General features: G+C 62.8%; 2 protein-coding genes across 4 annotated transcripts in view; one reads left to right on the top strand and one right to left on the bottom strand.

Annotated features, from left to right (window-relative positions):
- The window catches only part of PC (pyruvate carboxylase), an 85,356-nt gene that overhangs the window by 12,966 nt on the left and 60,914 nt on the right, over positions 1 to 11,476 (bottom strand). For all 3 annotated transcript variants that reach the window (XM_027856020.1, XM_027856018.1, XM_027856019.1), the window contains 3 exons: positions 10,658 to 10,776; positions 9,479 to 9,641; positions 6,096 to 6,278 (listed from right to left, as the gene is read on the bottom strand). In XM_027856020.1, coding sequence (XP_027711821.1) covers positions 6,096 to 6,278; positions 9,479 to 9,641; positions 10,658 to 10,776 — 465 coding nt within the window. The remainder of the gene's footprint in view (positions 1 to 6,095; positions 6,279 to 9,478; positions 9,642 to 10,657; positions 10,777 to 11,476) is intronic.
- LRFN4 (leucine rich repeat and fibronectin type III domain containing 4) lies at positions 646 to 4,389 on the top strand. The gene is made up of 2 exons (XM_027856021.1): positions 646 to 2,094; positions 3,432 to 4,389. The coding sequence occupies exons 1-2, from the start codon at positions 728 to 730 to the stop codon at positions 3,997 to 3,999; spliced, it is 1,935 nt and encodes a 644-aa protein (XP_027711822.1). The 5' UTR covers positions 646 to 727; the 3' UTR covers positions 4,000 to 4,389.

Here is an 11,476-nt window from a genome sequence, read left to right as displayed (position 1 = left end):
GGCCAGGGCCAGCGTCCGGGGCCGCAGCCCCGCGCGCCATGGGGAGGGCCTGGGCCCCAGGCCGAGCCGTGCGGGCGGCGGCCAGCTCTGGAGCTCGCCCCCGCCCCCGCCCCGGCGAGAGGCCGAGCAGGAGGCGCGGGGGCCCCGGGGGGAGCCCGGCCCGCCCGGCCCGCCCGGCCCGCAGCAGCCGCCGCCGCAGCCCCTGAGCCCCGAGGAGCAGCAGCGGCGCCCGCCAGGACACGGCAGGTGAGGGGCGGCGGGGGCGGAGCGGGGCGGCGGGGGAGGGCAGGTGCGGGGCGCGGGCAGGGAGGGGCGATGGGGGGAGGGGAGGGAAGGAAGGGCGGGGAGAGGGAGGGATGGAGGAGGAGGGGGCCTGCGGGGGTGAGGGGGGGGGTGGGCAGACCACCCCGGGGCGGTGCCAGAGGGCTCCTGGGAAGGAAGTTACCTGGGCCCGTCCCCTGAGCTAAGCCCCGGAAGCCCCCCGGCGTTCCCAGCAGACCTTCCTCTCTGCGGGCCCGGCCAGCCTTGACCCACTGGGCTCCCCTCTGCTCTGACGGTGGTGGGGGTGGGGCAGGGGAGGCAGACCCCCCCCCCCTTGTGCCTCTCCAGCCCCCACCCCACACACACACCTTCTGCTCCCTAGGGACGGGACGGGACGGGACTTGCCGCCGGGGTGCGCCTCCTCGCTGGTGCCCTGTTTTTTCCCTCCCACTCCGGGGGGCTCACCATGGCTTCCCCCCTGCTGCTGCTGCTGCTGCTGCTGCTGCTGCTGCTGGCCGGCGGGGCCCTGGGCTGTCCCCTCCCCTGTACCTGCCAGAACCTTTCCGAGTCTCTCAGCACGCTCTGTGCCCACCGAGGGCTGCTCTTCGTGCCGCCCAACGTGGACCGGCGCACGGTGGAGCTGCGGCTGGCCGACAACTTCATCCAGGCTCTGGGGCCCCCCGATTTCCGCAACATGACCGGCCTGGTGGACCTGACCCTCTCCCGCAATGCCATCAACCGCATCGGGGCCCGCTCCTTCGGAGACCTCGAGAGCCTCCGCTCCTTGCACCTGGACGGCAACCGGCTGGCCGAGCTGGGGGCCGGCAGCCTCCGGGGCCCCGTCAACCTCCAGCACCTCATCCTCAGCAGCAACCAGCTGGGCAGCATCGCGCCCGGCGCCTTCGACGACTTCCTGGAGAGCCTGGAGGATCTGGATTTGTCCTACAACAACCTGCGGCAGGTGCCTTGGGCCGGCATCGGCTCCATGCCGGTGCTGCACACTCTCAACTTGGACCACAACCTCATCGACGCGCTGCCCCCGGGAGCCTTCGCCCAGCTGGGCCAGCTGTCCCGCCTCGACCTCACCTCCAATCGCCTGGCCACCCTGGCACCCGACCCCATCTTCTCCCGCGGGCTGGACACAGCCGCTTCCCCCAGCCCTCTGGTGCTGAGCTTCGGGGGGAACCCGCTGCACTGTAACTGTGAGCTGCTGTGGCTGCGGCGCCTGGCGCGGCCGGACGACCTGGAGACGTGCGCCTCCCCGCCGGGGCTGGCCGGGCGCTACTTCTGGGCGGTGCCCGAGGGCGAGTTCTCTTGTGAGCCGCCCCTCATTGCCCGCCACACGCAGCGGCTCTGGGTGCTGGAAGGCCAGCGGGCCCTGCTGAGGTGTCGGGCCCTCGGGGACCCCGTGCCCACCATGCACTGGGTGGGGCCGGATGACAGACTCGTGGGGAACTCCTCTCGGGCCCAGGCTTTCCCTAACGGGACGCTGGAGATCGGCGTGACGGGGGCCGGAGACGCCGGCGAGTACACCTGCATCGCCACCAACGCGGCGGGAGAGGCCACGGCGCAGGTGGAGCTGCGGGTGCTGGCCCTCCCCCACGGGGGGAACAGCAGTGCTGCGGGGGGCCGGCCCGGGCCCTCGGACATCGCCGCCTCTGCCCGGACTGCCGCCGAGGGCGAGGGAGCCCAGGAGATGGGGCCGGTGGTGGAAGTGTCCGAGGTGACGGCCACGTCGGGGCTGGTGAGCTGGGGCCCCGGCCGGCCCAGTGAGCCCGTCTGGATGTTCCAGATCCAGTATAACAGCAGCGAAGACGAGACCCTCATTTACCGGTGAGAGCCGGAGAGCCAGCCCCTGCCATCAGCCCCCGGTTCTGGTCCTCCCCCTCGGGCCTCCTCTGCTCCCCTACCCGCAAGGCTGTGCTGCTCTTCACCCCGGGGGGGGGGGGGGGGGGGGGGGGCTGCTGAGTTTCTCATTGCTCCCTGCCATCCCTCCTCAACCCCTGCGCTCTGGGAAGCTGCAGAGGGAGGCTTTGGTGGGCCCCCCCCCCACAGTGGGATGGGGGGGGAGAACCATAGTGGGACAAGGGGGTGGGGGGCAGGGCAAAGGACCACAGTGGGACTGAGGAGGGGTACAAAGGACCATAGTGGGACAAGGGGGTGGGGGCAGGGCAAAGGACCACAGTGGGGACAGGGTAGAGGGGTGGAGGGTGGGGTGCAAAGGCCCACAGTGGGCCAAGGGAAACTGGGGGAGGGGCAGAGGACCATAGTGGGACAAGGGAAGCTGGGGGAGTGAGAAGGAGGAAAATTAGGTCTGGGGACACTGCACTACAGCCGGGCAGGCAGGAGGAGGGAGAGGAAGGGTGTGGATGGGTATTGTGGGGACTGTCTTGCTGGCACTGTCTCTTAACGTCCCATTGATCACCTCTCTGTGTGTTTCTGTCTCTGTATGTGCTGGGGGGTTCCTCCCGAGTGTGAGACTCTGGGGTTGTTTCTGGATCTGTCTGTGCTCATGAACACAGGCACAAGTGCGTGCACGCTCGTGTAAACACACACACACACGCACACGCGCGCACACACATACACACACACACACACACACACACACACACACACACACACTGTCTGCCTGCCTCTGCCAGTGGGGGCTGACTCCATGGAACAAAGATTAGCATCCCAGGAGATCTGTGTGGCCCTGCATGTCTCCATACAACTGTCTGCATTACATACCCACACATACACGTGTACATGTACGCGCACACATCTGTATCTACATACGCGTGCGCGCGTACATGACGTGTGCAGAACACACACATTTCCACGTGTGCACACACATCTGTATCTACATACGTGTGCACGCATACATGACGTGTGTAGAATACGTACACATCTCCACGTGTACACACACACCTGTATCTACATGCGTGTGCACGCGTACATGACGTGTGTAGAATACGTACACATCTCCACGTGTGTGCACACACAGACATCTGAAGGGCAGCCGAGGAGCACACACGGTCAGACCTGGGCCGGGCAGGGCCGGGCATCAGCCCCGCTGACTTCCACAAGCCAGGTGCGACCACAGGCCCCGGGGCCCATCCCAGACAAGAGAGCAGGGCCGCGTCTGCCAGGCCGACCCTGGCGCCACTGACCTCCCTCCTCTCCTGCAGGATCGTCCCCGCTTCCAGCCGCCATTTCCTGCTGAAGCACCTGGTCCCCGGGGCCGACTATGACCTCTGCCTCCTGGCCCTGTCGCCTGCTGCTCTGCCCTCTGACCTCACAGCTACGAGGCTGCTGGGCTGTGCCCACTTCTCTACACTGCCGGCCATGCCCCTGTGCCACGCCTTGCAGGCCCACGTGCTCGGGGGGACCCTGACGGTGGCTGTGGGGGGGGTCCTGGTGGCTGCCTTACTGGTCTTCACGGTGGCCTTGCTGGTTCGGGGCCGGGGGGCTGGGGCCGCCCGCCTCCCCCTCAAGCTCAGCCACGTGCACTCCCAGACCAACGGAGGAGGCCCCAGCCCTGGACCGAAGCCTCACCCTCCGCGGAGTCCCCCGCCCCGCCCCCAGCGCAGCTGCTCTCTGGACTTGGGAGAGACCGGCGGGTGCTACGGTTATGCCCGGCGCCTGGGGGGAGCCTGGACGCGCAGGAGTCATTCAGTTCACGGCGGGTTACTTGGGGCTGGGTGCCGAGGGGCAGGGGGTGGCAGTGGAGAGCGGCTGGAAGAGAGTGTGGTGTGAGGGCCCAGGATAGGGAGAAAAGCAGCTAGTGGCCGGACCTCTCCTCCTCCTGGTCCCCAATCTCCAGAGACAGGGGCAGCAGCCGGAGCGGGGCTCTCAGAAAAAGACAGGGCCTGGACGCCTGCGGGAAGCGGTGATGGAGTGGAAGGAGCGCTCCTTGGCTGAGGAGTCGGGATTTCTGGGTTTTAATCCCAGTTTTAACTCTCTGTACCTCGGTTCCCCCTTTGTAAGCTGGGGAAGAAAACCACCTTTCCCTAATCCTGTCCCCCTCTCCAGAAGGTGGGGAGGGGAGGGAACTCATAGATAAGAGGTGCTTCAGCACTGTGGGGCAATGGGCTACGGGGAATCATCCTGGATTCTTGTTTTTATTCTTAATAAAAATGCCAGGGACACCTCAGCTCATCTCTGGCCTCGTCACGTTGGCTCCAGGGAGAGGGCAGATCAGGCAGCTGAAGAGGGCCCGGTTCTGGGAGTCAAGCTGGCTAGATTTTGGGGTGCAGGGGTGGGCCCCTGTCTGCAAATCAGAACTGAGACCCAGGCCTCACAGAAAGGGGGGGGTGGGCAGCGAGAGAGAAGCCTCCAGCACAGGCCCTGCCCAGAATGCCCTGCCCTGCTTGACCTCACCTTCCTACGCAGGACTCGGGGGAGTTCTGGTCTCAAAGGTCCACTGGTTCCCCCGGGAGTTTGCTCGAGCTCTGGCCACAATGAGGTCCCATCTGCAGGGAGCCCCTGCCTTCCTCGGGCAGCTCAGCTGTAGGACCTAGCCTCGGTAGACAGAGGCCCCTTTGGGTCCAGGCCAGCAGCCCGGCCCCTCCTCTGCCCTGAGGTGCCCTGGCCTAGCACACTGGGCGGGGCACTTCCACCCAGAGCTCCCTGCCTGCTTGCGCCCACACGTCCAGCTGTTACTCTCCTACCTCCTGTCCCCAAGGCCAAACATGCCCCAAGAGGCCCCAGTGACAGCTGCCACAGGAAAAAAAGAGACAAGGCCTTGAGGACAGAGAATGAGGAGGAAGTGGACAGAGCGTGGGCTCCGTGGTCACTGGGTGGGGCTTTGGAGGGACAGCCACAGGAGGGACGCAGTAACCTGGCGAGAAGAGCAGGAGACGCGGGGGTGAAGGGCGTGCACTATACTAAAGCAGGGCACACTCCTCCAAGGCCTGGCCGGGGCAGAGAGATGTGGGAGGTGGAGACCGCCTGTCCCGGCCTAGCCTTGCTGTCCCCGACTGCCCCGGTCTGCCCTCTTCCCCTGGGTGCGGTGGCCAAGCCTCGGCCACAGCCTATTTCCGTCCAGTGGCTGAACTCCCCCTGGCCCCTGACTGGGTGACACTCTCTGAGGACTTTGGGCAAACAAGGAGTCCTTCCCCCCGCCGCCCCGCCCCGTGCAGGGCTTGGATGGTGAGACGGAGGAAGCTGTCACGCCACATGGCAGTGGAGAGACCACGGAGATAAGCGTGGCAAGAGACTCAGCACCCACGGGCCCTGAGGACTTAGCTGCCACCAGTGCCCGGGCACAGGGACACTGCCCCAGGGACCCACCATGCCAACAGGGTGGTCGGGAACCCATCAGCACAGCAGCTGGGGAAGGGAGGCCTCAACTGCCACAGCAACGAGCCGGGGTGTCACCCTAAGATCCGCCACGCCAGGAGGAAAAGCAGGCCACGGGTGATGACCTTGAGAGGGAGGGAGGGGATGACGACGTCCCAGCAGAGACCCCCTGCAGAGGGCACCAGGCGCCAGGGCTCACTCAACACAGAAGCCAGCTCCCCAGCGTGTGTCGGGGGCAGGGGCCGAGAGGCAACAGGCTTCCTACAGAACCCAAGGATGGCGTCCATCCCCAGTGGGATCGAGGCCTTAGCCAAAGCCCATCAGGCGGTCCTGCCTGAGGACACCTGCCAAGGAGATGGCGGCCCTGGGGCCGAGTCTAGCTGGGAATCAAAAGAGCGCCCGGCTCGGTCCTGGCAGAGCGGGGAGACAAGCAACAATGCCCTGCGAGGTGGCCGGAGTGGAGCCGCCAGGCTAGGGCAGCGTGAAGATGGCTCCTGAGCCAGGATCCCACTAGAGATGCAGGCGCACAGGCGGCTCTTGGCAGCACTCACCTTTACCCCTCGAACTCGGAACTCGGCTAGTGCCCGGCTCATCTTGGTGGCAGCTGTGGGGTGGTCCTTACCATGGGCAATGACTTTGACCAAGAGGGAGTCATAGTGTGGGGAGATGAGTGCCCCTTGGAAGGCGGAGGCGTTGTCCAAGCGGATGCCCATGCCCTCGCCGCTCCGGAACACCTAGTGGGAAAAGAGGGCAAAGTCAGCGGCGGAAGGAACCCGAGAACGCTAGTCCTTGGGGGAGGGGCCCCCTCAAGGGTTAATTCTGCTCCACTTTGGCTCGTGACACTCTGCAAGTTTATTTCTGCAAGTGAACCCGGGTGCCCAGCCCCCACTTCCCCAACCCCCACATATCCTCCTCCTCCTCCCTCCCTGGGAGAAACCCGGAGGGGAGGAGAAGTTCCCAGAGAAAAGCCTGGCACACGCACGGTGCCGTCCCAGAGGCATGGAAGAATACGGGCCAACTGAGGTGTGCCGTGCTGGCACAGACACAAGCCTGTGTGAAGCACCTACTGTGTGTCAGAAGGGCAAAGAAAGACGATCCCCCTCTCCCGGCCAGAGCCGCAACCTGCCTCCCTTGGTCGGCTGGATTCTCTCTCTGAGCGTCTGCCTGTTGGCCGTCCCAGCACTCCCCTCCACATGACCCCCCTTTCCATCTACAAAGGGGGTGATGGAAGGAAGAGGCAGACGAAGCAGCTTAATGAGACAGAGGGAGGGACAGACAGAGACAGACAGAGACAGGCACACAGAGAGAATGGAAGGAAAGGAACAGAGGAGAGCACCCCCATCCCCCACCCCTGACCGCCACCACCAGGAGCCAGTCAAGGCTGAAGATCTGGTGGACAGGCCTCAGAAGGTCCTCAGAGATGGAGGAAGGGGAGGGCTCAGTGGTGTCCAAGGCTGCTGAAAAGTCAAGAAGGATGGAGGCCTTGAGGATGGCAAAGACCATGAGATTGGGCAAGAGAGAGATCACGAGTGATTCTGGTGACATCAGTCACTTAACCCTTCTGGCCTCTTTGCTTTTCCGTGAAATGGGAGCAGTGACGCTCCTCTGACGAGGTTATGGCTGTGCCAAATGGGATGAGGCATGTCTAGGGTTTTACTAAGCTCGGAGCGTCCTGTAAATGTGACTCGTGATTTTTACCTGCAGAAGGAAAGGGACCATAGACTTTGGACAGGAAAGGGCCGGCCCCTCAATCTACACAAGAGGAAACTGAGGCCCTGGGAGCCTAAGTGACTTACCCACCATCACACAGACACAAGGGAAGGGCCGGGCAATGAGAACAAAAGAGAAAGAAGCAGAGAGGGAAAAGAAATGGATAGAAGGAACAAAGAAGGAGGCCAGCAAGATGGGTAGTAGGGGTGGGACGATGGACAGAGAAACAGCTGGACAAGCATCCAGCAGAGGGCCTGTGTGAGGCCGCAGCCCAGCAGGGGGCTCGTGGGGCTGGGCAGAGGGGGCTTAAACACCGGTGAGCGAAGAGAGGCCAGACACAGGCCTGATTCAGAGGGACAGAGCGGCCGCAGAGACGCGGGCAAGGCAGTGGCTGAGGCCGAAGGACAGACGGGACGCCCGCGTGTGCGCACATGAGCAAGGGAGGAGCCCCCGAGGGAGGCACCCAGTGTACCGCGCGCCATCTTTCAGGGGCAGAGGCCTGTTGTGTTCAATAAAGAGGAACTTAATGAAATATTTAAGGGCAAGCACTCAACTGTGCGCAGAAGCTGTCAGCTAAAAATACTTTGTGGTGAACCAGGAGAGGAGGAGTGCAGGCTCCCGGCCTTGGCCAGGCTCTCGGGGCTGAGGTCAGAGCAGGCAGAGCAGGGCTCCCTCCTGGCCTGCCCACCTGGGCCCTGGGATCCCACCCTACCTCTCCCCTACCTCGGAGGCCCCAGGGGCCTTGCTCTGCAGACCCTCCTCTCCTCCCCAAGGGGCTGGGCCAGACGGGAGAGATGTTAAAGAAAGGATGCTGGCAGATGCTCAGCTGACACACAGAACACAGAGGTATTCTTAGCCACGGTGAGAGACAGAAGGGAGAGGAAAGCAGAGGCGGGACCCATCACTCAGAGAATGGCCGGGGGCTCAGAGGGCACAAGGAAATGCACACACTGAGGTGAGGGCCCGGCCGGCTGGAGGAAACCACTGTCACCCAGCCGGCCCTGGGGTGCTGAGTCCTGGCCTCACCGTCCCTCTGCTCCCATCAGCAGCATCTGTGCGGCTGGCTGGTTCCAGGGCCGTCCCGTCCCCCCACCCCTGATCTCACCTCCAGCCTCCCAGCATCACCCCCCCGGTTCTGCTTTTCCCAGGCATCTATGCTTTACTGCTCTGGAAGCCAGGCCCCTCACTGCCTCCTACCACAGCCACCTGGGCCCCCCCCGCCCAATTCAAGCTGAGAAGTGAAGCCGGGAGCAGGAAGAGCTGCTGCTCTCTGGGGTGAGGTTGTAGATTTTGGGGTAGCCCTTCAAAAACGTGGCTGGCTGTAGACACACAACTGTGTCTGACCACATAGGCCCCGGCGTGCTCCCAAGCCGAGCTCAGCATGATCTGCTCCACCCTGGCCTAGAGGCCACTAGCACTCGAATAGAGCACTCCTTCTCCACGACCCTCAGAGTTGGGGCGGGGTTTCTTTGGTTTGTGTTTCATCTTTATCCTCTCTCCCTGTCTAGCTCCTCCCCCCCACAGAGAACTATCCCTTGTAACAAAATCCCTTGTAACAAAAAAAGCAAATTCAGCAAAACTAAACAACCTGTTCCCTGCCTCTGATACTGCATACCACACTACACACCCACTGCCCCCACCTCTGCAAAGAAAAAAGAACGGGGCCTTTTCTGAGGCCTTTTCAAACGCAGCCCAGTTTGGGCCTTCCGGCCGGTTTTACCTTCTTAGCACATCCACTGAGCATTGCCTGGAATGTGTCTGGCCAGCTCCGAGGTGATTTTCTGTTTAGAGCTGGGGTCTGCTGCTAGGGGCAGGGGGGTTTCTGAGCAGATACCCTTCCCTCGGGCGTTCAAGGCCCAGAGCAGCCTGCTTGGAGAAGCTTTTCTTCTCCCTGAGGTGGGGTCTCTGGAGCCTAGGACAGGGCCTTACTCTTTGTATCTCAGTGGGCTCCTACTGTGTCCTTAGCTCAACTCCAACCCCCGGGAGGGCAGCCCAAGCAGGACCTCATGTTTCCTGGAGACCACCATGGAACAGAGTAGCAGTCCGATAAATAAAAACTTAATAAAAGGGAGCAGCCAGAAAGCACAGGGCAAGGATCCCCCTGCACTGTGGTGGGGAAAGGCTACCAAGGTCCTGGCTGTGGCCCTCGTGGCAGTGGGGGAAGCGTGGGCAGAGGAGGGAAGAGGATGTGCCCAGGCCGGGCAGCGAGGCCAGCCCCCCTCACCTCGATGCGGCCTGTGTCTGGCTGGAAGCCTCGGGCCGGGTCCTCCGTGGTGACTCGGCACTGAATAGCACAGCCATTGACGCGAATGTTCTCCTGCCGAAGGCCCATATCAGGCAGGCTCCGGCCCTCAGCTACGTGGATCTGGGCGTGGACGAGGTCTACACTGCAAGAAAGAGCAGCAGAGTCAGTGAGCCCCGCACACGAACCGGTCCGAGCCTTGCATTTTACAGATGAGGAAACTGAGGCCTAGAGACAGGAAGTGGTCAGGGACAGAACCAGAACAGAAGCCGGGGGAGGGGCTGAGGCCCCTTGGGTTTGGGCGTCACTGCTCCCTACCCCACTGCCCCCACAGCACAGAGCCTGGTTCCTCAGCTGCCAGTGGCACCCGCCATCTCTTGCCTCCCACTACAGTGGGAGATATTCAGAAGAGTCTGAATTACGGAGAAAGGAGCATGGAGAAACGGCCGGTGAAGTACTGACATCTACCTACGTGCTGGTGCCCAGCTCTGGCCCGGGGCACCTCCCTTCCCTCCTCCCCGGGTCTGTGTATCTCTGCCAACATTGCCAGGCTGCTCAGCTGTGCCCAGGCCATGGGGGGAGCATCCGGGCAGGGGCACCGGATGCCCTGTACCAAATGAGCACAGGTGTCAATCAGTTGAGTCCTGCAACGAGCCCCTTCCCCCTCAAGGGCAGTAACACGACCCAGGAGACCCTTGGGAAAGAGACTGAGCTTCCTCATCCTGTTGCCCAGGACGGCGGTAGTGAAACAAGGCCAAAGACTGGCGCACTTTGTGGGGGAATTGTCTGTCTCCTCGTGTGGCCTGAGGGCATGTGCCAACTTCCTCCTGCACTGGCTGCGGTACGTGGGCTGTGCGGAAGGCTGGCGAAGCTGCAGAGGGTCCAGATGCACTTGGACCCATGGCCAGAGGGCCAGGGCATTGCCCAAAGCTGGCCTTTTGGTGGTGTAGAGGCTGGGCTCTTCAGCACCTGAGGCTCCTGGACAGCTCCTTGCCAACTGCAGTGGCTGCCTTCCCTTCTGGCCACCTGCTCTGGACTAACTACCTGGAGGGATGGCTTTTCGAGGTGCCCACTGGACACTTTGTTCTCCAAAGCCCGCCTGTCTGGTCTTAGTGGGGCTACCCGGGGGGCACATTCCCTTGGCACCCACACCAGACTCACTTGGTGATCTCCTCAGTGACTGTGTGCTCCACTTGTAGGCGAGAATTGACCTCAATGAAATAGTGTCTGCCGTATTTGTCCAAGAGAAACTCCACCGTGCCCGCATTCTCATAGCCCACCTGTGGGGGGAGCTGAGTGAGCAGGGGCCCAGGCAGCCAGAGGAGGCAGGAAGCCTGGCAGGATATAAGCCCAGTTCCCCACCGGGCTCAAAAAGAGGGAGAAAAGGGGAGCTGCCTGGGAATGCACCCCAGCTCACTGAAGGGGAGGGGCTCTGCCACTTGGGGCCTTTGAGGAAGGGGTGGCACCAGCTTTGGAGTCAGAAGAGCTGGGATCCAGTGTCCCGAGTGCCACCGGCCTAGGGGCCCACACTTCCCTGGCTCTGAAAGATGAGGGGCCCTTTCCAGTACAGGCCACGGGACCAGAAGGACAGCTGCTTTTGGGGGCAGGACAGAGAGCAGGTGTGAGCAGAAAACGAATCCTAAGAAGTCTGATGTGTGGCAGACAGGAAGGACGGCCTCTGGGAGGAAGGCTTGGCCTGGGGGAGCCTTCTTAGAGGAGGCTTACTGTCTTTTTAATGTCAGGGGTTAAAGGGGAAGGCAAATTGGAGCAACTGCTGGGACTCATGGGGGTGGGGGGGCAGGGCAGCTTCAACGGCAGAGGAGGGGGAGGAGGAAGAGGAGGAGGAGGAGGGGCAGGGGCCAGAGGACTCTCCTGGCTCTCCAGGGACCTCTGCCGCCCCCAGCCCCGCTGCACTGCTGATGACCCCGAAGCCAGAGGAGCCCAGTTGTCCTTTTCCTCTCAATCTCACCTAGATGCGTG

Source organism: Vombatus ursinus, unplaced genomic scaffold, assembly GCF_900497805.2.
Source record: "Vombatus ursinus unplaced genomic scaffold, bare-nosed wombat genome assembly UNPS02011369.1, whole genome shotgun sequence".
In the NCBI taxonomy this organism is placed as follows: domain Eukaryota; kingdom Metazoa; phylum Chordata; class Mammalia; order Diprotodontia; family Vombatidae; genus Vombatus; species Vombatus ursinus.
This window is presented reverse-complemented; position numbering and strand designations above follow the sequence as displayed.

Excerpts from the sequence above, each read along its gene's own strand:
- LRFN4 (XM_027856021.1), top strand. The coding sequence starts at position 728 with ATGGCTTCCCCCCTGCTGCTGCTGCTGCTGCTGCTGCTGCTGCTGCTG. Across the intron at positions 2,095-3,431 it reads GACGAGACCCTCATTTACCG|GATCGTCCCCGCTTCCAGCC; the intron begins GTGAGAGCCGGA and ends CCTCTCCTGCAG.